General features: G+C 40.9%; 1 protein-coding gene across 3 annotated transcripts in view; it reads left to right on the top strand.

The window, feature by feature from the left end:
- Positions 1-42: 42 nt before the first annotated feature.
- mtus2b (microtubule associated tumor suppressor candidate 2b) overlaps positions 43-22,810 on the top strand; it is a 33,018-nt gene continuing 10,250 nt past the window's right edge. For 2 of the 3 annotated variants that reach the window (XM_086262127.1, XM_086262128.1), the window contains exons 1-11: positions 43-167; positions 5,323-7,325; positions 7,691-7,877; positions 10,180-10,386; positions 13,695-13,841; positions 15,025-15,123; positions 15,680-15,876; positions 21,448-21,514; positions 21,972-22,186; positions 22,474-22,579; positions 22,666-22,739. In XM_086262127.1, the coding sequence (XP_086118253.1) occupies positions 5,526-7,325; positions 7,691-7,877; positions 10,180-10,386; positions 13,695-13,841; positions 15,025-15,123; positions 15,680-15,876; positions 21,448-21,514; positions 21,972-22,186; positions 22,474-22,579; positions 22,666-22,739 (3,099 nt within the window). In that variant the 5' untranslated portion in view covers positions 43-167; positions 5,323-5,525. The remainder of the gene's footprint in view (positions 168-5,322; positions 7,326-7,690; positions 7,878-10,179; positions 10,387-13,694; positions 13,842-15,024; positions 15,124-15,679; positions 15,877-21,447; positions 21,515-21,971; positions 22,187-22,473; positions 22,580-22,665; positions 22,740-22,810) is intronic. The other variant, XM_086262129.1, reaches the window with a different exon arrangement.

Below are 22,810 nucleotides of genomic sequence, written 5' to 3' on the forward strand. Positions count from 1 at the left end.
CGACCCGAGTCCATTTTGTTCAATCTCCTCTCGTCTCCTCTCCTCCCTGTTTTCCAGCGATGATGCAGACTGTACCCTCTTCATCTCGGCTTAAACTGGATGTCTCAATCATTCTTCATCAGCTCTTCGCTGACGGGCTCTTCTCCAGATTCACCTGAATTAAACCGGTAAGAAATTTCATTTCACAAGGGGAACAGAAGGCGTTTGCTGTCTCCCTCTCAATCTCCGAACAGCGGCAGTGATAACTGCATTTATTGACCCTGCTGCATCTACTCGAGACTGCGGATGATCCTGTTGTGTTTCTAATAAGGTTGTTTTCAAGTCATTTCCTAATCGTTTCCAGGAGTGCAGATTCTAATATAGCGTTTGCATACCAAGCTTTGAAAAGGTAACCTCAGTACAATTGCTCTCACCTCAAAATGTGTATGTGGAGTCACACCATGTTTTATTTATTGTGTCAACCACATCCTATGTTTTTTGTCTTTTCTAAAATCAGCAAAGCCGGTCCTTCCTCTTTCTGTATTTTTCCCTTTGAACAAAAATAGTTTCCTAGTGTGAGGAACAAGGTACTCAGAGCAGCATGAATGTGCATTAGTAGTGAAGTGACAGATTTCTGTTGGTGTGGCTTGAGTGGTGACATTTATTGAAAAGGCCTGAGTTGTACTGGATTATGTAAGATGTGACCATAAAATGCTGAGGGCCAGTGGGCAGCATGCACAGCCAGTAAGGCCTCGATCGTCTTACCGGAAGCCTGGAGATTCTATAAACTGAACACAAAAGGTGCTGTTACTACATATTTGTTCATTTATGTAAGAAGCATTTGAATTTGCTTCCAAATGATAGAATTTTGTGGGTTTTTGCTGCCTGTGAAGCATTCATTTGTAGTTTTTCAAGGCAAACCTTTGCCATGTGTGTGAAAAAGCAAATCTTATGTGAGCTTTAGGTGGTTGCACAAAGAAGTCAGGGGCACTGAAGCATTAAATTGAGAGGGAGACTGCTGCCTCCATTTTCACTCATCTTCAATTTTTCATGAGGGATCTAGATTAAGCATCAAGTGAGGCTTGGTAAACAAATGAAGGCCCACATCTGTGAGGACCGGCAAGCAGCTGCATTAGACAGCTGACACAAAACAGAAGCTGACACAGCTTCTATTTCACAGAGCAAAACAAGCTGTGCGGGCACATCTTCACATAAGTACTCCTGCGAGGCTTGGATGCACAGATTTTCTCAGTGGCCTTGGCAAAGGTGTTGCCTGAATATGAGCAGGCAGGTGGCAGGGCAGCCAGCTGAATGATGGGAGATGGGGGAAGCATTTTAGTGCTACAACTATAAATTTCCCTGTTCTCTCTTGTACTGTTATGATGTCTGACTGACTGCCCGAGTGTTGAATAGTACTATAAGTGATACCAGGAAACGGAACAGGAAGGAAGTGGCAAATGTCCTTCAAACCCAGAAAACTTGTGAATAGAATGAAGCTGAATGAGAGACATAAAGAAGAAAGTTAGTTCATGTATGAAATCAGAAGATTTTACAGTACATCTCTTGTAACTGGATCTAATCATTTTCAAATGACCTGAACAAAGCAAACTTGAGCTCTAAAGGATTCTGGTGTTTCTTGTAAATCCAACCATTCCTTTTACTTTCACTTACCAAAGTCAGGTCACAGTTGCAGCACACACTTGTCTCTCCATTTCCTTTTCTTTCTGGGGGATCGTGCATAAGCCTCACCAATCAGTTTGTCCATTTCCAGCTCCAGTTTGCCATCACTTGTTAACAACATCCTGAAATACTTACTGACACATTACTGTTGTTCCCATTCCCAACTCCCTCCTCACACTGGCTGCATTTTCAGTGCTGGTCCATAAATATCAAAAACAGGAATGAAGACAAGAAGCAAACTTGACAGCGTCTAACCCTTGCTAAAACGATGTTGGGCCTTGTGTTTTGAATACAGTCACAGCTATTGCTTTACTTATAAAAGAATTGGATGGCTCATAGATACAAACCTTATAGTCTGCACTGCTGCAAAAGACAACAGGGTTCTCCAAACACATTTGAATACCTTCTCTAACTCTATAATTCTATACAAACATGTGTAAACTTGACGTAAAACGAAGAATTGAAAGTCTAACTCTGTAGCCTTCCTGAACTTCTCCTAAATTTTTTGCTTTAGCAAATGCCAAAGCAACAGCCGGTCTCCTCTCCCAATATCTGTCTGTTTTTAATGCACCCCTGGATCAGGTAATCCTGAAAGGCCTCCTTCTTCCACATGATGCCCTCCTTTTGTACTTATATCTTAACAGCAAGTTCTTAGGTTGTTGAACCTTTAACTGCAAGGCCTTGAACACGGCCTACCCAGATTTAATGTCCCTAGCCAGGTGACTGTCCTGTTCCCCAAGCAGAATCCAGAAACGGGTCTCTAAGCTCGGTAGCAGGTAAAGGTAATGTGCAGTTGACCCCAAACCCATACCTGGTAGTGGTCCACTGGGTAACACTTAAATGTGTTTTTTGTGGGCTGTTAAACTCCACTCCCAGGTCTGGCTAGAGGATGAAGGCCCATTTCTCCCTTCTTTTTATAAATGCCATTTATGATTCTTTACACCTAAAATTTCCATTTACACAAGTTATCACTCCCAACATAACTTTGATCTATGATATTTCACTACTTTCTAGATCAAATATTAACAAATGCAGTTATATAAAACTCAACAAATGCACCATATCCATCATGTCACTGCTGTGCAGATAACTGTACCATAGTGTCCATGCTGAGGTCTGCACTTAACCGATTTAGAGCTGGAAATCAATTTAAGGATGATGGCTGCAGCAGAAACAGTTGTGTTAGCAGGTTGAGCCTTTCTCTTAAAAACAATATTTTATAGCACTTGTCTGGAAATATTCGAAAAGGAAAAACATTTGTTAGTAGCACCAGTGTTTTGTCTGCCTGCACTGAGAGATTTTGTGTCTCAGTGTGGTTTAACAGTAAGCACTGCAGTAGATGCAGGTGTGCTGTCTCTGTTGTGCAGAGGCATCATTTAGTGCGATGTTTTAGCTTATGTTGCAAACGGGCACTTCTGTCTGTAGACCCTCTCTGCTTTTCTTGTCAAGTTTACAAAAGTTGACTTGTTCTAAGCATACATCAAACTCTAATAACAGGCAACAGCACAGTTTTGTTTTCTTAGAAGGGAAATGACATGCTATTTCCTGCTGCGTAAGTGAATTTATTAGGACACAAATGCAGAGCAAATGCCTGAGATGGAGCAGCAGGCAGTCAGTTTTCTTCCTAGTAGGTTTTTTTTTCTTTAGTTTAATTGGAAATTTTCTTAGAATTTAATTTTTTGTGCTAGAGGAAGTTGTCAACCACAACTTGATAATGGGAAAGGCATGATGAGGTGATAACAGCATGTGCAATTTCTCTGCAAAAAAAGAGTTGCTGCTTAAGATCAAAGGGCCTGTCAGTGCTCTCTGTCCTTTCCAAAGGGTCCACACAGGACATTTCATTCACATTTCTCATATTGGATTAGTAGAAACTCTCTGAGCAATTATGGTACCTGCTGGCTGACTAAAATTGCAGGGCAATTAAAGGAAGTGGCATAGCTCTTAATCTGAGCATGCAGGTGGCAGGGCAGCCAGCTGAATGATGGGAGATGAGGGAAGCAGATTTTGCAGAACTTCCAGATTTTGGTAACATATCAACAAACTTAAAATTCATGTTGACAGTTTAAAGCTCTTCAAAATACAAAGTTTACATATAGATCTCCCTTAATGAAGGAAAGGGTTAAATATCATGAAGGCTGAAATATTGTATTTATTTATTTGTCTATTTTTGTCAGCCTTAAATAAAATCATACATCAAGCAGCCTATTAAATGATTTTAGAAGTGCAGAAGCAGACAGTTGGGTCATGAGAACTTGTAAAAGCCTCAGTAGTACTTGGCAGTTTAGAGGTGGCCCATCATAAACACTGTAAAAGTTGTGGAGGTTAAAAGTCCACAGTCACTCAGCTGATTGGACAAAAAAGAGGTTCTTGGATGTTTTTTGTTTTTGTTTTTTTGTTGTTGCAAGCAATAGATGGTGCAGAAAAGGGATAACAGAAATAATGTGTATTTTTTAATGCAAGTATCTCAAAAGTATTCACAAAAGACAATCTCAGTAACTCAAGGCACATGGATAATCAGAAATATAAAATATAAGAAAACAATTCCATTATGAAGGTCAAATGTAACACCGTCACTGTCATGCTGGTTTGCATCTGACTGTCATAAAGACAGAACAATAATGATAGTGTCCATAAACAAGAGACAGTGTCATTGTATTTTCCCTCCAAAGGCAGAATTAGCTTTTTTTGTCAGTGTACTTAAGCTTGTCTGGTTGTTATTTTTCCCCCCGGATAGTTCACTGTGGCTGGAAGATAGTCATTCCTTTTTTCCCTTGTCCCTAATTGTATTTTAAACTTAGCAGTCTCTAGTTAGATCAGGGAATCATAATATCTTGTCTGCTGAATTCACTCACATTCCTAAAGCTAGAGAGAGACCGGTTGCCAGCTAATTCACTAATGTCATTTTTTTAAGAGTCAGATTTGTGAATACTGCTCTTCACAGGAGTGCTGCAAAAAATTCTGGGCCCTTGACAACATTTCAGTCAGAAACAAAATAAACAAGATGTTTGGCATGTTTAACATTTAGGAATAAATGCAGAAAAGATTCATGGTTTTCACCACTGTAGGTTTTTGCAATCCTGGGAGCCCAACAGGCCTGAGTTTATCCCACACTGGGCCTGAGGATTTTCTTACAAAAGCTGTAACTGTTAGAGCCAATCTATAGAGAAACATTTGTATGTACGAGTCAGAAATAAATCTGAACAGCTCACATTAAGAAGTGGAAGAATTATTTTTTTGAAGCTTGGGACAGAAATTTGCCACTACAGTAACCAATAAGTTATCATATGACCTCAGCTGTTTCATATACAGAAACACCCATTAAGGTTTTTTGAGCTACAAAGAAGTGTAAAAAAAGAAAAAAGAGGCCAGAAAAAAATTATACATTAATATTGTTTATGCTGGCTAAATCACTCGTTGCTGTGTTTGTAAGAGGTTAACTGTGATTTCTCCTGCTGGTCTAGCCTACATTGCCTTCGGTGCATCTACACATCTTTCACTGCCCCCACAAAAAAACTCACTTTATTTCATGGTTTTATGATGAAACAGACTGAAAGATTTAAATTATTATAAGATGGCACAGTTTTTTAAATATACCTGTTGAATATTGTTTTTAAGTCATCTTCAATATATTTTCTTTACTTGTGATCTGCTGTTTTTATGCAGGATAAGGACCTCAGATGTTATGAAGACCCATGCTCCAAATTAGACATGACATTCAACATTCATATTTCTGACATACTGAAAATAGGCTCCTGCTCTGCCAGTAGGACAGCTTGATGGGCAGACAGACTTTTTGATGCTTGACGATGATGATGATTTATTTTAAGTGCTCTTGAGGCTGCCACAAACTCAGAGCTGATTTCATAATGTGTGAGCGAGAAGAGCCCTTTGGTGTGGGGGAGTTAAGGAATAACAACCAGCAGGGTGGCATGCTGGCTGATGGCGACGCCAATGCCAATGACATTCGGACAGAAGATGGTGGGAGAACTGGGGATACTGGCTGTCTGTCAGGATTGATAACTGAAACAGCAGAGCAAGACAAAGTCATCATCTGGGGCACAGACTCTCAGTGTGATGACCCCGAGCTGGCTGAATTTGAGATGTTAGAGTGTCAGGAGTTGGAGGCTTATCTTGTTGAGGAGGAAGAGGACTTTGTTGGGCTTGCAGAGCGGAAGGAGCTTCAAGAACAGCCGTCATCATGCAGAAAATCCACAGCAGAAGAGGCGATAGATTATAAGGGCAGGGAAGAAAGGAAGTCAATTCTGAACGGTGCCAGTGAGCAAGAATCCAATGGCTCTCATGTCTCTGAGAGCAGAGAAGCTTCCAAGACTGACTTAAGCTCTGAAACTGATGTCTTTGTATCCTGTCTGTCCACCATTTCAAGCATGGCCACTGCCATGGACACTGTTGGCAAGAACCAGATGACAGACTCCTGGCATATTGCCTCTGGTCCTCATTCAACCATCTCAGAGGACCTAACTTCCCAGATTTGCACCACTATCTCTGAGAGAGGCAAGGCCTCTCAAATAGTTGATGATTCTTCTCTTTTTGCTAGAAAAAGCACAATAACCCAGAAAGATGTAGATATGAATTTGAATTCAGCAGTTCAGTCAGATGATGCTGTATCACAGGCACATGATGTCAGTGGCAAACCCGGGACAAATAATAACCATAGAAATAAAGCAAAGGGTAGTGTTTTGGAGGTAAATTGTACTGAGCACAAGGCTTTAACCTCTCCGACAAAATGTCAAAAAGAAAGCAACGCTAAAATAGATAAAAGCACACAAGCGGATGAAACCCCTGATGTGAACTACAGGGCTCTCAGAACAGGTACAAAGGGGACTCAGTCATGTGTTGAACCTAAAGCCATAAAGAAACAAGACTCATTTGATAACACACTGAAGAAACAAAGCTCTTTTGATAAGAGTCTGAAAAAGCAGCCTTCATTTGAGAATGCTTTAAAGAAGCAGCTCTCTTTTGATAACACCTTAAAAAAGCAGGGCTCCTTTGAGAACACCACCACTCCCAGCTCTTCAAGTCTGGAAAGGAGGAAGCCATGGGGAAGCCCCAGTCGACCAGCAACTCCTACATCCCCTAAAACCACCTCCTCTTCGTCACCTAAGAGACGACCTAGTGGTTCTCCAGCTAAGGTCCAGGGCATCAGGGCACCGAGCCTGGAGCACAGTGACTCCTCTCAAAGAGGAATAAGTCAAACTATCAAGCCACATGCTAAGACGAGTTTGAGCAGTGGAATCCCCAAACCTATCATGCCTCAACAGAAGGAGTCCGAACCCAGGAGATCTTCGCCCCCTCAGAAGCCCAAAAACGTGCGGCCAAAAATCATCACGTATGTTCGAAAGAATACTCAAGCAAAACCACCACTCACCGATGCACTAAATGAAGCCTCCACACACACATCAAGATTACCCTCTTACTCCAACCCACCAGCTCTCAAAGATCCAAAGGTTGCTTCTCAAACTAAATCCACACCAGTGCTCTGTTCCTCAAACCTGCTATTTGACAAATATCGACAGGAGATGCAGAAGACAGCATACTATCCTCCAGGTGTCGCTGTGACTGGAGTAAAACCTCCAAGCAGCAGTATCCCTCAAAGGAGTGGAAAGTCAGACAACTTCCAGGAGGCATCAGAGAAATATCTTCAAGAGGTGAGAAGCGGACTTTTGTTTTGATATGTTCACACAACTCAGCTTATGGTGTGGTACAAGTATTCCAATTTAGCATGATGGTGGCTCAACCTGAAAGCATTTTTAACCCTTTAATTGTTCATGCAGATTGGTCCGTTTCAGCTGCACTGCACATGCTGTGTTTTAGATTATTTTGGTCACGTACTGGCTCACATTGCACCACAAACAGTAACAGAGTGGTAATAGATTAGATGTATTATCACACAAAACCAAAGTGCCTAACTTAATAATACATGAATCAAACCTATCACATGATACCTTGCTGTCCATCAGTCTAGAATGTGAATGATGTTATAGTAACTGGTTTTGTTGGTGATGTCCTTCAGCAGCATGTTTCCCCTGAAGGAGGTAGTGTCTACCGCTCGCCAAGAACCCTGAGGCCTCAGCTTGGGCTAGGTGCAGTCACCAGGCAGCCCGCAGCCAAGCCAAGAGTTCAGCAGGCAGGTCAAAGGTCAGGTCCCTCACAATATCTGGCTGCCAAAGTGTCCACTCCAGGCCAACAAGATCTGGCAGGTGAGATTGTAACGTTTTGGCAAATTGACTCAAAAGTGAACTGAAATGTTAGTTGCATTTTTAGTATCAGAGACAGCTGCATTTTCAAAGGTTGTTTTGGGAATGTTTAAAAGTTTAACACAAGATGTATTTGTGTATGCTTACGTTAAAAAATGCTTACGTGTGCTGCTGAACTTGGGGAGCCGCTACAACGAGTCTTCAACCTCAGTCTGCGACTGGGGAGAGTGCCCGCCCTATGGAAGACATCCTGCATCGTCCCGGTCCCCAAAAAGAACCGGCCCAATGAGCTGAATGACTTCCGACCGGTGGCACTGACGTCACATCTTATGAAGACTCTAGAGCGGCTCTTCCTCAACCTCCTCCGACCACAGGTACAACATGCCCAGGACCCACTACAGTTTGCATACAAGGCGGGTGTCGGAGTGGAGGATGCCATCCTGTACCTCCTACACAGAGCCCACTCACACCTGGATGGGGGAAAAGGCACGGTCAGGATCCTGTTTCTTGACTTTTCCAGTGCCTTTAATACCATCCGGCCCTGTATGCTTCAAGAAAAACTGAACAGGATGGAGGTGGACCCCTGCCTGGTGGCTTGGATCTCCGACTACCTCACCGACAGACCACAGTACGTCAGGCTGAAGGACATCACGTCTGACACAGTGGTCAGCAGCACAGGAGCACCACAGGGAACTGTGCTGTCCCCTCTTCTCTTCACCCTGTACACCTCTGACTTCTGCTACAACTCTGAATTATGCCACATTCAGAAGTTTGCAGATGACACGGCCATCATGGGGTGTATCTGGGATGATCAAGAAGAGGAGTACAGAAGTCTGGTGAGGAACTTTGTCGCATGGAGTCACACAAACCACCTGCAACTCAACACCTCAAAGACTAAGGAACTGGTTGTGGACTTCGGGAGGTCTAGAGCAGGTCCACTGCCGGTTCAGATAGAGGGGGAGGAGGTGGAGGTGGTCAACAAGTACAAGTACCTCGGGCTGTGGGTGGACAATAAACTGGACTGGTCATGCAACACCTGTATAAAAAAGCCCAAAGCCGACTGTACTTCCTCAGGAGGCTGAGGTCTTTTAACATCTGCAGGAAGCTCCTGAGGATGTTTTACCAGTCGGTGGTTGCTGGAGTACTTTTCTATGCTGTGGTGTGCTGGGGGAGCAGCACAGCAAAGAAGGACTCATCCAGGCTGGAGAAACTGATCAGGAGGGCTAGCTCTGTGGTCGGCATGAAGCTGGACACTCTGGTGACAGTGGCAGAGAAAAGGACATTAAAGAAACTGATGGACATTATGGACAATGCCAGACATCCTCTGCACACGGCCATTAACAACCAGAAGAGTCTGTTCAGTGACAGGTTGCTTCTCCCAAAGACAAGAACTAACAGACTTAAAAACTCCTTTGTCCCACACGCCATCAGACTGTTTAACTCCTCTCTGGAGGGGAGAGGGAGGGGAAACAGGAGGACAAAGGAGGGGGGAACAACTAAGCTGTAGTGCCTCTTCACCTCACTGTACAATACCTTTTGTGCAATACTTTTGTAAATAGTCAACAGTGCAATAGACTCAATACTTGAAATGTGCAATTCACTTGTATTTTTATTTTTATTCCTATTTATTCTATTTATCCCCTTCGTATATTTTATTTATATTGTCTCTGTATTTATATATATGTGTGTGTGTATAACTCTGTAACTTCTGTCGGTGCTGTGCTTTTTTGGAAATCGAATTTCCCAGAGGAACCCACCCGAGGGATTAATAAAGTTCTATCTAATTCTAATTCTAATTCTAATTCTAAAAAACCCTGTGTGGTTAGATGATTAGGTCAAATCTTGAGAAATCATTTCAACAGATTTCTCTCATCTCTCTCTACCTACTTCAGTATTCTCCACACTCTCCCATCCCGTAGATGTTGAGCTGTAGAGTTATTTATTCAACAAGCTTCTTGGGCTTGCTGAATGATTCACCTAATTTTTTTCCTGTCATGCTTATGGATGAGCCTTGGCTTTTGGCACCTCAACTCTTTGAAGTGCAAAGCATTTGAAGTTAGTGTAACTTGCACATGCTACCAGCTCGCACTGCATAATTTTGCCTTCTTACATTATAAATGATACTCTTGGCTGGTTGCACATATGCTGCTTTCTTATTTATGTGGAATTTAGTCATTGAATAATGTTTATATATCTATATATATGTAATCTTCCTCTTTTATTTATTCATTTTATTTCAGTATAAACTAAATCAGGTTTTTAAAGTTTTTTTTTCTTGTTTTTTTACTTGTTTTTCTACCTTTAGGAGAGCCCAGGAGGGCAGGTCCAGAAACCACCCCAAAAAGCCTCCTGCTCAAATCAGGCCAGTCTGGCCTTCGTCCTCCAGGCTTCTCTGCCCTTCCAGCTGCCCGTCTGGCTTCTCTAGGATTTGTCCGGAGCTCCAGTGTCTCATCTGTATCCAGCAACCAGTCTAATGAAAGCACCCACAGTGACCCAGGCCGAGGTTCTCAGTGTGAGTTATGTCCACTCAACTCATTTTTTTTATGAATTAGACTAATACTGTTTTTACTGCTACTCTGCCTAAATAAAAGGTTACCCCACACCAATGTTTTACTACATCTGCATCTCCTTATTAGTTCACCAGCAGGTGTGGCTGGTCTATCCTCAGTTACTATAGTAACAGCTGCTCATTTTGTTTCATTTTCAATCATTTGTCAGAATTCTGCATTTCTAAGCCGCTGCAGCACAGAGCCTCAGAGAAGAAAGGATTTCTTTAGGAAGAAAGTTACTCTCTCTCCCTCTGCTGCCTGTGCTCAGCCTGCATACTGCAGAATTCCCAATGCATATTTCAGTACCATCACTGAAATATTCCCCAGTCTTCATCTGCATAAAGGAATGACAGCAAAATTCACCTGGCAATGCAATTATCTCTGTGTGTGAACGAGATGTCAGCAAAGTGTCAGGAAAGAAAGTGTCGGTTAACAAGACATTGTTTTATTACCAAAAACGGTTTTGCTAAATATGAGCAGGCCATGTGTGTTGTCTGCTGATTCAGAGACGTGACACAAACTGACCATTGTTTGGAAAATGTTTAGATATATGGTTATGGTCTGGGTGTAAAACCAAAGCAAATAATGCAATAGCAGCCACCGAAAGTGATTCACTAAAAGTAGTGATAAGTAATGATTCTTATATTTTAAATACAATGATTTTATTTTCTTTGTAATAATGTAGGGCAGGGGTGTCCAACTCCAGGCCTCAAGGGCCGGTGTCCTGCAGGTTTTAGATGTGTCCTCAATCCAACACAGCTGATTTAAATTGTTAAATTGCCTCCTCAACGTGTCTTGAAGTTCTCCAGAGGCCTAGTAATGAACTAATCATTTGATTCAGGTGTGCTGACCCAGGGTGAGATCTAAAGCATGCAGTACACCGGCCCTTGAAGCCTGAAGTTGGGCACCCCTGATGTAGGGTCTTTACCTTACAATATAAACCGCCTCTGGAGAAGCTGGAACCAATAGCACCCAGTTTCATAAAGGCTACCCCAGAAACCTGAAACACTGAAAAGAAACACATAAACAAAGCAACAGCTACAGACCAGTCATGGTAAAAATAATAGTAACAGTAACAGAAAATATAAAGAATATCAGAGAAAGTGGCTCTTTAAGACAAGCTTGCAAACTTCTCTGGTAAATTTAATTTAAACTGATAGACATCAGAAGTAAATAAGATTTCGCACTCTGGTAAGGTCATTAATTTTTATTCATTTTTATCTATGTATGTAATTATGACAATGATGCTCATTGTCATAATTACAGGTTAATGTTGTCCTTTGCTTAAACATCACTACATTTATTCCAGTCTTTGACAGCTGAATCCTGGCTGTCCTTAGAAATAGCAATAGTACTCTTAATTAGTTGGTGTATACAATACCACTGATTCTCAAGAAAACAACAACAGTTCTACTCAACATTAATATGAGGATGCCCAACTTGACTGCCAGTGGCTCTGTAATCTTTTTAGATATGTAAACTGAAGCAGATTTGTGTACATTTTAACAAATTCAGTATCTGCCAGATTGTAAAATACTTGGAAGCAGCTCAGATGGCATACACAACTGTCTGCTTGCACCGCAGTGTTTCCCTTTAGGCTGTTGGCTCAGACTGCACCACGCTATAACCATAAGCCCCAAATGCAGCTACAAGCAGGAACAAGCAGCTCCTTGTCATCATGATGCTCAGGTCTGGTGAAATAATTAATTCAGTGGTGTAGTTCAATCAGGAGGAACGTATTACACAGTATGCTGACTGTAAAGTAACGCAGTCCTTTCTTCTCATTTTTCTGTCACCAGTTCTTCATCACTGCCACATGGCCCAGAGGCACATTTGTTCTGAATGTTATTAGCTTGTCTATTCTCGCTGCTTGCGAGTTAGTCACAAGCAGAGTCCTCATTGGTGCTGATCAGAGGATTCTTACTACAGGGGGTGGATTTGTATTGTACATGCACGCTAGAAACAAGCGGGCATGCAAAAATATGTAAAAACTATCATAATTTCATTGTGATTATTTGGAGGATGTTTCAGCTGCACTGTTCCTCAGCCTTTCATTTCCATAAAAGCTAGAGGCATAACAGCAGCTCTTATGAATAATTACTATGTTTACAGCACCCTGTTTTTTGCGAATCTTGATGAGAGTGTGCAATTTACCAGAAAAAACAAAGCAAAGCAAAAAAGAACCAAAACTCCATTAGGAAAGAGTGTAATGATCTGAAACGTGCATGAAATTGACAGTTAAAAGCTTTAATGCCATCATTCCACAGTTTTACATTTTCAAATGGCGCTGAGAATTCCCTCAGTATTACTAAACCAAATCAAATCTTTTGTGTTAAGAAACAAGAACATCGTTTACTATAGGCCATGGCTGGCTCTATGCCTATTAGTTTGCATAGTCAGGTATTTCCCAAAATTGTACATGTGTCTGTACCGTAATCCACTGAGACATGGAGTGAAACAAAAAGCTGGCAGTCATAAATTAGCCACAAAGATATGTCATACCTGCAAAACGTGAATAATTCAGTTTTTGTAGTCAACGTCAAAATATCTACGTTGGCCAAGGTGAAATATTTGATAGCTATCTTGGCCATTTCCTCAGAATCGAATGTTTTTCTTTCTTTTTCGTCATTAGATATGCAACATAATTCTTAGCACAACTAGAAGTTATTAAAATACAGGTAAAGACAACCTTTTAAATGCTATAACTTGTTTTGTCCATGCTGACTTGCTTGGTTTTATTACAATATAGTAGACATTATATTGGGTTGAGTTTTCTTTTTAAAACTGTGATATAACCCACTGAGTAATGCTCAAAGTTATAGGGAGAAAAATAGGTAAAAAAGTAGAAAAGAATTTGTGTGGTAGCAGTGTTTAAAGTTTATTTTAGTAAGAGGGTTCAGAAAATGCTGGAAAAATATGGCGACCTGAAGAGCACCAAATTTCAAACAGCTTGAAATTTTCATAGAATGAAGGGAAATTTTTGCATGCATTACTTAAATATGAGGAAATTGTCTACAAAATCTACAAAATAAAATTCACTAATCCTGTGGCGGTCAGGTGAGACTCACTCACTGATATTCTTAGGAAATGGCCCATATATTAAGAGTCAGCGCTAGAGCGAGCACACTGACTGCCTTACATAGGCTTAATCACATTCGGGAGGTGAGAAAATTGCAGCTTTTAAATAAAAACATATTTCGTACATATATAAATAGCAACATTGTGTGATTTTTGCCACAGTCCCTGAGCATGTTTTTCTTTTCTGATGTAGATCCCAGCAGTGGCAGCGATGACACACCTCAACATAAAGCCACAGCACCAACCAGAGAAGCCTCCCCTGCTCAGAGCTGCCCTCACCCTCCTAATGCCCCCAGCCTCCAGCGGCGCAATCTGCCACCACGGCACTGCTCCCCACTAGGTACAGCACTCTTGCACAAAGCCAGAGGAACCAAACGATTGTGCTCAATTTGTGTATGTGTGTTTGATTTCATTCCTCAGTATAAGCCCCACCTATTCCCACACAGCTGCTTAGAGAAATGTCTGAGTTTTAAAAGTTATTGTGGAGTTTTAAGTAAAAGCAGGAAGACAGAACAGTTTGTATGTGACGATTTGAGCTACAGTCCTGTACATGGGCAAGAAGTTGAGCTAGAAACAATAAACACAGCTGTGCTTTTTGTACTCAAGCAATGATTTTTCTTTTGCAATGTTGCTAATTATGATTGTAGTTGAGAGCATAATGACTACGATTGAGTGTTTACTCATTCATTTGCTTTTATTGTCCATTGTTCAGCTCAGTTTGCTTATCAAGCTTCTGATTTAGGACTAAAATGAGTAGAAAATGATAAATAGTATTTAGGATTACTTATTCATGTGCTGTGTTTCCAAACTGTTGCCTAGCATTGCATCACAGCAGGGATACAGTATCATACAGTAGCCTATACTCCCCCTCTGCTCTTGTGGGCGTCTTTATTGTTAGCTAATGCACAGTGGTGCTCATGTTGGCGTCTTTGCAGTGAATGTGGAGCATCAGCGCCATCCTGTGGCGACAGTTTGTATTTCTGGGTGAACCACCAGTCGCCCCATCTTTCCACAACAGAAACTGTGTCAACAAGTGAAGCAGTAACTCCAGCTAGTGGTCACTGTCCTACAGTGATCGCTGAGTCTTTATTCCAGCCATTTTTTATGCTTTCAGTTATTCACTGATTTGATTAATTATAAGGAAAAAACAGAACAAAGTTGTTGTTTGTTTTTACTACCAGTTTCCATGCCTAGGCATTAAATCTGTTTTTCCCAGGAACTCTGTTGGAGGGATGAACAATATTCTACAAAAAAAAATCCCTTTATATTGAGGGTTTCATTTGATCAGTCTGCGCATGTGTATCATATTTTATTCAATATAAAAAAGTGGTGTTATTTTATAATGTTATTGTTTTGTGCCAAAGTTTTGTCTGTAGTAAAAAACAGAAGTAGTGTAGCAGAAGTACAGGTTAACCAATATTTAGGCAAATACTTCCTATGAGATAAAACAAACAACAAAAATGTCTGTCTTATGTTTTAATTCTGTGTATTACAAAGAAAATAACACCTTTTTTGTTACACAGTGACTAGGAGAGATTTACAGAAGGATGCAGAGGCTGAGCTGTCACCAAAGTCCTCCCCTAAAAGACTTGCAGTGGTTTCTCCCAAGCCACAATCCCCTGGTGAGTCAGCCCTGTCACACCGCATACATTTAAACACAAACTATAGGCACATAAGGTGTGCTTAACGTACCATGATGTGCTTAACATACCATGATGTCTCTTTGGTTTTTTTCCTAACTGGTAAAAAGAAGGGGTTTTTGTTCAGGACCATCAGCTGCTACTGTATCTTTAAAATTTGCAGTGACTTTTTCATTCCGTGTCGCTCTTGCTCTCTCGCCGCACTTCATCCCAGACTTTACCCATAGCACCATGATGTTGCCATAGCAACAAAGCACGGTAGCTCTAATGCTAGGATGGCTCCTTCAGGAGCAGTACTGCTGGCTCAGATTACAGCAGCACAAATCAGCAACTTCTGCTTTTCTCAGAGACCAAACAGGCCAAACAGTGCAGGTGATAAGGGTTTTCATACTGCACATATAATCCACTTTTACATCAGCAGCATCCACATAAATTGACTTGTTTGTTTTGTTTGTCTATATATTTCTATTTCTATAATAAGTCTGAGGAAAAGTACATCAACATACTATATTCTTCTGCCTGTTTTGCGTATCTGCAGTTCGTGGTCGGACAACAGCAGTTCATGGAGCCATTCAGACCGAAAAGGCACAGGAGGTGGATCGCGCTCAGATCCAGCAGCTGCGGGAGCGATGTGAGCGGCAGGCCCTGCAGCTACAGACTCTGCAGGCTCAGTTAAAGAAAGCCTCGCTGTGCCTGGATGTTTTCAGCATCACTACCCAGCACTTCTGTCACAAGGTAAGATTTAGCAGAGTTCTGCAATCCCGGCAAGGTCGACCGCAGACTTTGAAAGCCGAGTAAGAGTGCAGTGTTCCAATTCTTTCACTCTTAATCCTAAAATAGGACTACGTGTGTATGACACATGTGATTGTGGGCGATAGTGGTTCAAGAGTTGGGAGTTCGCCTTGTAATCGGAAGGTTGCCGGTTCGAGCCCCGGCTTGGACAGTCTCGGTCGTTGTGTCCTTGGGCAAGACACTTCACCCGTTGCCTACTGGTGGTGGTCAGAGGGCCCGGTGGCGCCAGTGTCCGGCAGCCTCGCCTCTGTCAGTGCGCCCCAGGGTGGCTGTGGCTACAATGTAGCTGCCATCACCAGTGTGTGAATGTGTGTGTGAATGGGTGGATGACTGGATATGTAAAGCGCTTTGGGGTCCTTAGGGACTAGTAAAGCGCTATATAAATACAGGCCATTTACCATTACCATTTACCATTGTAATGCTGTGACTTTATTTCATTCTCGTTAAACCTCCTCCTGGGGTAAAAGAGAAAATATACAACGTCATCATTATCAAAAGGCAGCATAAATAAAAATATTTGTCAACAAATCACCCATGTCCAACTACATGTGTCCAAATGTCTGTATAAAATTTAGCAGTTTTACACTGTATAACAATATCCTTAATATTAAATATTACGCCATCCTAATAACATTTGGTCTCAACCTAAAATACACAGGCAGATATTTTTTGTCTTTGCAAATTAAAATTACTGCATTAATAATTGAAGCTAAACCAGTATTTGATGTATTTGAGGGATTTGATGTTTTCTTGCATAAAAATGTTGGAGTTTTAGTTGAGAGTTATGAAAAGAGAGCTTGCTTGTTGCTGCATGAGTCTGTAACGGTAACATATCTTGATATGTAGCAGCATTCAAACTATTCTTCACCCTGCAAGTTTGCTTTAATGCGACACAGAACAAGTTCCTCATTAAAGTTGCATCCTTTGCAATATGTTTGTAGATTCATTGTGTTACTGAATGGCAGTGTTTTGTAGGGTTACAGTCAAAAACTGCAATGCAAATGTTGCAGTGAGCTCCAGAATGCGATTACACACTGTGTTGGAGTCATTTGCACAAACCTGTAGCTTCTGTCTTTTGTTGTCAGTATCGCTTTGTTCACAAAGGGAGCCGCTTGCTTTAACCCTCTTGTGACATCTTTTGAATGACTCTAAAGGCAGCCTCTTATGATAGTTGGTAGTGAAATGCTGAGGATTTCCAAAGGTGCTTTTTTCTAGTATAAAGAAAGAGAATGCTTTTGGGATGTGTTGTGAGTTTGTATACATGCAAGTATATTGACATGCATTTGATAGGGGGGTGTGGTGTATCTTGTTGTGTCTGTTCTTCTGGTGCTGCTGCTGGATGGGTGACTCGGTGGAATCGAAACACATTTGATATTTAATATTCTTTTTAATCACTCTTGCTTTTCCTGTATGCTGCTCAGATGAGACTGACAGAGTGTTTTCTGTTCTTTCAGTCTCTATTCAGCACTTGGTTTAACCTTTCCTAGTCCTCTGTTTGCATTTAATATATTTGTCAGCCCCACCCGCTGGTGGTGCTCTACAACCAAAGATTAATGAGATTAGAGCTGCCTGTATGGCCTGCCTCTGCTTTTGGTCAGACTGATTGCAAGACAGAATCCCCTCTAAATTTTAACAGTGGATCTTTCCAAGCATTTCCAAGCTATCTACACACATGGGTGCATACTCTGTTTTAGGATGCGTGACAACATGTGCTGATGTGGTTTAATTATGTTGTAATGAGTGGATTGAAGAGGTCACTAGATGGTTAATATTGGGTTAAGCTAGCTGATTTGAAGTGTTTTTGTTTTAATGAGGTATTTGTTCATATAGATATTTTTGCAGGACAGTTTTTATTCAAAGCAGTGTTTTGGTTTCTAATGAAGTGTGTTTGTTCTGTTATGCACATCAGTGTCTGTAGATATGATCTTCCAGCTGAGCATCAGAGCTTATCATTCTCTACTCACTGATCATCTCCCTCCCCATCTTCTTTTGCTAAATTTTTTTCTCATACATGCAAAAGACTGTGTGTGTGTGTGTGTGTGTGTGTGTGTGTGTGTGTGTGTGTGTGTGTGTGTGTGTGTGTGTGTGTTGTTCCCTTCCATCCGTGTGAATGTGATACGGGGCGTGTTGGTGGGGGTTTAAGAGGAAGGCAGGCAGAGCTGGGCTGGGGCCGGCAGTCTTTGTTCCAGCAGGGATAAATGATGGTCACGAACCAGGAAACGAGGTGAGGCTTTGGTCTTTCCATCTCTCCTCCCCTCTCTTTCCCTCCCCCTCTGTCTCCCTTACTGTTTCTTTCTGGAACTCGCATCTGTCACTGCTGCCTCCCGAGCCGGCTAAGGGATGCTGCTGCTATCTGCTAGCCTAGTATGGGCCACTGCTGCTGTAGGCTCCATTTCTTCCGTCTGTTCTGTCTCGACCAAACGGTAAAGTCAGTCAGTCTTCTGCAGGCAGCGAGCTTGTTTGAGCACCGAGGATTCCTCTATGTATATGTGGCTGTTCGCAAGTGTTTAGTGTTTGGGGGGGTCTATTTATATGATGATTATGTTCACTTGTTTGCTAGAGACAGAGCCTGATAGACAATGTAAAGCTGTGTATGATTATGCTGAGTCAAAGCAGGCTTGTCTTTCACACTGAGCATGCTTCTTTCATTTTATAACAGTTTGCAGGGACATACAATATAAAATGCCATTGCTACTGTGCTGTATGCTGATTTTTCTTTTTTTGGTGTTTTCATTGCATCCTTTTTATATCCCTACTGGTTAACTGGGTTTATTATATGTTATTATATATTATATATACATACATATATATTATAGTTTCCTGTGTGTTAACTATGCACTCTTCTGCTTGGGACAAAGTCTAAATAAAAAAACAGCTGCACACTGAAAGCTGTTTGTGGTACCACTAATTAGATCAACTAACTTAGTAATATTTTGTACTCTAGTGAAATTATTGTAATAATAAGTTGATTTATTAGATTAAAGTAATACAGACTGAAAAAATTAATTAATACAGACATTAATAATAAACAAAACTATAGACAATTTGTTTAGGCTTCTCTAATTTGAGAACTTGGTTCTTTTTTTCCTCTTCTATATGAGTGGAAACAGGATATTGTTCATATCTGAACTTTTTGAGGGGTTTTGATTCATTATGATGGTCACTTTCTATATTTGATGATTAATAAAGGAGTTTGTAAAAATAGCAAAACAGTGTAACTGATAAAGAAAACCATCGTGATGGGCATCCTAAAGATGGATTATATGAAGATCATATGGGGAAATTAGAATGCATGTCACATAACTCCCCAGAGATTTGAATTGGATGTCTTGTGGGCAGGACCGTGGATCGATGGGTAGGAGCAGAGGTGGAGCTAAAGCGTATGAAATGAAAAAGCTGCTGACCCTCCTGAGGTCACTGCAGAGACTTCTTGATGACTTCATGTTCCCAGTAAAACCTCTTAGAGGGTGACATCATGACTGCTGTGGCATACTGTTTACTGTTTCATACATTTTTCACCTGCCTCTCTCCTTTTCGTTGTATCTCCTGTGTCCCCCCCCCCCCCCCCCCCCCCCCACCTCCTTTTTTTAAAGTCTTCTGCAGTCATTTCACATTCTGGAGAGAAAACACATGTATCACACATAGCCTGTGCAAGTGCTGTATGGTATAACTTGCTTAATTATTTAGCGTTAACCTCCTAAGACCCGAACTCTTCCACAGCATGCGTTTTTAATTTCTCTTTGATATTTGGGCATATTGGGGCCCGATGAATGTAAAAACAAAGAATTACCAGATTTATTTTTTTTACCTGATTTTTGTTTGTAAGAAAAATGAGAGCCACAAATGAGGATATTCTTTTAAATTTTTTATAGAATAGTAGCTGTATAATGTCCTCGTAAGTGGATTTTGGGCCCTTGTAGAGCAAAATTGAGTATTTTGGTCTAAATAACCCAAAATGTGATGTCCACATATGTGGACGCCAGGTCCTAGGAGGTTAAAGCTTAATTAGAAGCAGAAATGTGAGAAAGAAAGGCCTGGTAAAAATAAATAAATAAATCAGCCTAATGTTAACTTTTCCTTCATACGAGCTGTTGTACCATTGCATATCAATTCATGCATTAACTTCATTTTTTTGTTCTTTATCCCCCTAAGACCAAAGCTCTTTTTTGGGATGCATTTTTAATTTCTCCAAGCTATTGGTGAACAGTATAAGATTTTTCTTTTTCTTTTTTGGCTGCTCCCTTTAAGGGATCATCTGCCTCTAATCCTATCCCTAGCATCGTCTTCAGTCACACCAACCCTCTGTGTGTCCTCCTTGACTACATCCATGAATCTTCTCTGTGGTCTTTCTCTTTTCCTGCTACCTGGCAGCTCCATTGTCAACATCTTTTGTCCAGTATAGCCACCATCCCTCTTCTGCACATGTCCAAAGCATCTCAGCCTTACTTCTCTAACTTTGTCTTCAGTGGGACCTGATATAAACTAAGACTCTTCTTTAAACGGAAAGTTGTTACTTTGTTACATAGTTATTACTTTCTGATTTTATTTCTGAAAAAAACAAGAACAAAAGTATATCTTTATATAACGAAATGTGTTTATTTTAAACCATAACACTATACAAGAAACTGTGCTTAACAAAGTACAAAACGCTGTTGAGCAAAACAAAGTATAAGGTTCTAAAGTCTCCTGTCACTGGCTGAAGTTTCTCCTTCCTGATAAAAGAAGCTAGTTTCAGGAGAACTGTTTTCAATATGTAATATACTGACATTCTGGTTCTATGTATATAGAAAATAATAACCATATTTTTTTTTATGATTGAAGATATATTTTAGAAAATGTTATCACAGTTCCTTATGTCTTTGCTCTACCCACGTATGAGCAACAGACACCCCACTTTAGACAGTGAAATTTCTCGTCTTTAGTCTGATGTGTCGTGGCATATTTTAAGCCAATGATAGTAAATAGAAGTAGTTGGTTATGGATTTGTTACAATGTAAAATGCATACTGTTTTTTATTTATTTGTATTTATTTATTTATTTTACAACTCTGAGACGTAGCAAAAATATGCACGTCATTATCTAAGATCCCTAAATGCTGTTTTCCACACGACACATCACATCGGTGAAGTCCTAATATCCAGTAGCACTGCACTGACGCGTCCTGTTACTCTGTGTTCTTGAGTGCAATATCTACATGAAACGGTTGAGTAAATTATCTTGCATCATTTGCTGAAAGAAAAACAAATCTTCCAAAAGGGCAAATTTTTAACACATCCACATTTGATTCACCCGAGCTTCACAGCATAACAAACTGTAGTGAAATTGGTGGGAGCCGGTTTAAAAACCCGACCTGTTAGCATTGTTTGTCATGCTCTCTTACAGCCACCATTAGCATCTATGACAAAGATCTTGCATTATTAGAATTACATGCTTGATTTTTGCTGCTGCACTGACAAGAAACACCTAAATCCATTTGCACTGTCTAGAGATGTATGTCGCTGTGTGTCTTTTCAGAGTGAGAGTGCCATTGTGAAGGAGAGGGAACTGTCCCTGGAGCTTGCCAGAATCCGTGATGAAGTGGGTAAGTGGAATACGGCGTTACAGTTATGGCACCACAGGGAGGAGAGAAGGCAGTGAGTCACTCATCGCTTGCAACCCATGATGTATTACCGAGTGTTTGACCACATGGCCCATGGGAATTCACTTTGCAGACAGCAGTCTAGATTTAGTCTTAGACTGAACGTTAAGGTGTGTGTCTGGTCAATAAAGTAAAAAAACAACAACAACAACAAAAAAACTCCTATGTTGACACAGTTCAAGTCACACTTTAGAACGGACTTGTAATACAATTAAAAATATATTAAGAATTTTATAGATTTACCCTTCTTACTTTTAAAACTACCCTTGTTACATATAACACCAGAAGAGTGAAAAAAATAAAGAAAAACCAAGACTGTGTGGAGTCGAAATGACTTGCCTGTCTTTTTAGGATGTTTTTTTCTTTTGTCTGTGTCTCTTCTATTCTGTCTCTATTCCAGCTGTCAGTGTTGCACACTGGGAGCAGTTGCAGCAGGAGAAGGAGGAACTGGAGCGTCGTTTTGAGTCTGAGCTGCAGGGATTGCGGGCTCAACAGCAGAAGGAGCTGGGAGCGCTGGAGGAGCGGCTGAAAGCACAGCACGTGGATGAGACGAATAGTCTGCAGGCCCTGCAGCGAGCTGAGCTGGAAGAGCTACACTTCAAACAGCAGGAGCAGGTCTGTGCTAGGCAGCCTGGATATGAACTGCCATGTTTATCTAAATCTCATATGAGAAGTGAGAGTGCAATTTAACTAAAAACACGAGTTTATCTAAAAGACAAAAGTAAATCGCAGCGGTTATTTTTATCTATGAATTTTTTAAAATTTATAAAATATTAACAGAAACATTTATTAAAGAGAAACAAAAATGGGAGAAAATAGTGTGTTGCATGGTGTTCATATATACGCATGTATGTGAACAGCGGGTAGCACTGATGAGTTATTTTTGTAATTGTTGCCTGCAGCTTGAGGAGATGAGTCAGAACCATGAGGCGTCCTTGATGGAGATGGAGACGGCTCACAATGATACACTGGCCACTCTGCAAGAGGAGCATGCCAGGACTGTGAAGAGTAAGCACCCCATTTAAAACCTGTTGCCACCCTGCGCTGAATCACTGCAGGTCAAGAAACATGACGGTGTGTGTTTCTCGTGTCAGATTTGAAGATGGCCCATGAACAACAGAGGAAGTCTTTGGAAGAAGAGTTTGAAAAGATCAGACTGTCACTGCAGGTTAACAGTTCTCCTTAAAAATTCATAATATGACCTAGTTAATAGTTTAAGTCACTAACAGTTTAATATCC

The sequence above is a fragment of the Aulonocara sp. 'chitande type north' Nkhata Bay genome, linkage group LG14, assembly GCF_057382095.1.
Source record: "Aulonocara sp. 'chitande type north' Nkhata Bay isolate Kocher_YH1m ecotype deep benthic linkage group LG14, A_spYH_male_GT1.1, whole genome shotgun sequence".
Taxonomy (NCBI): domain Eukaryota; kingdom Metazoa; phylum Chordata; class Actinopteri; order Cichliformes; family Cichlidae; genus Aulonocara; species Aulonocara sp. 'chitande type north' Nkhata Bay.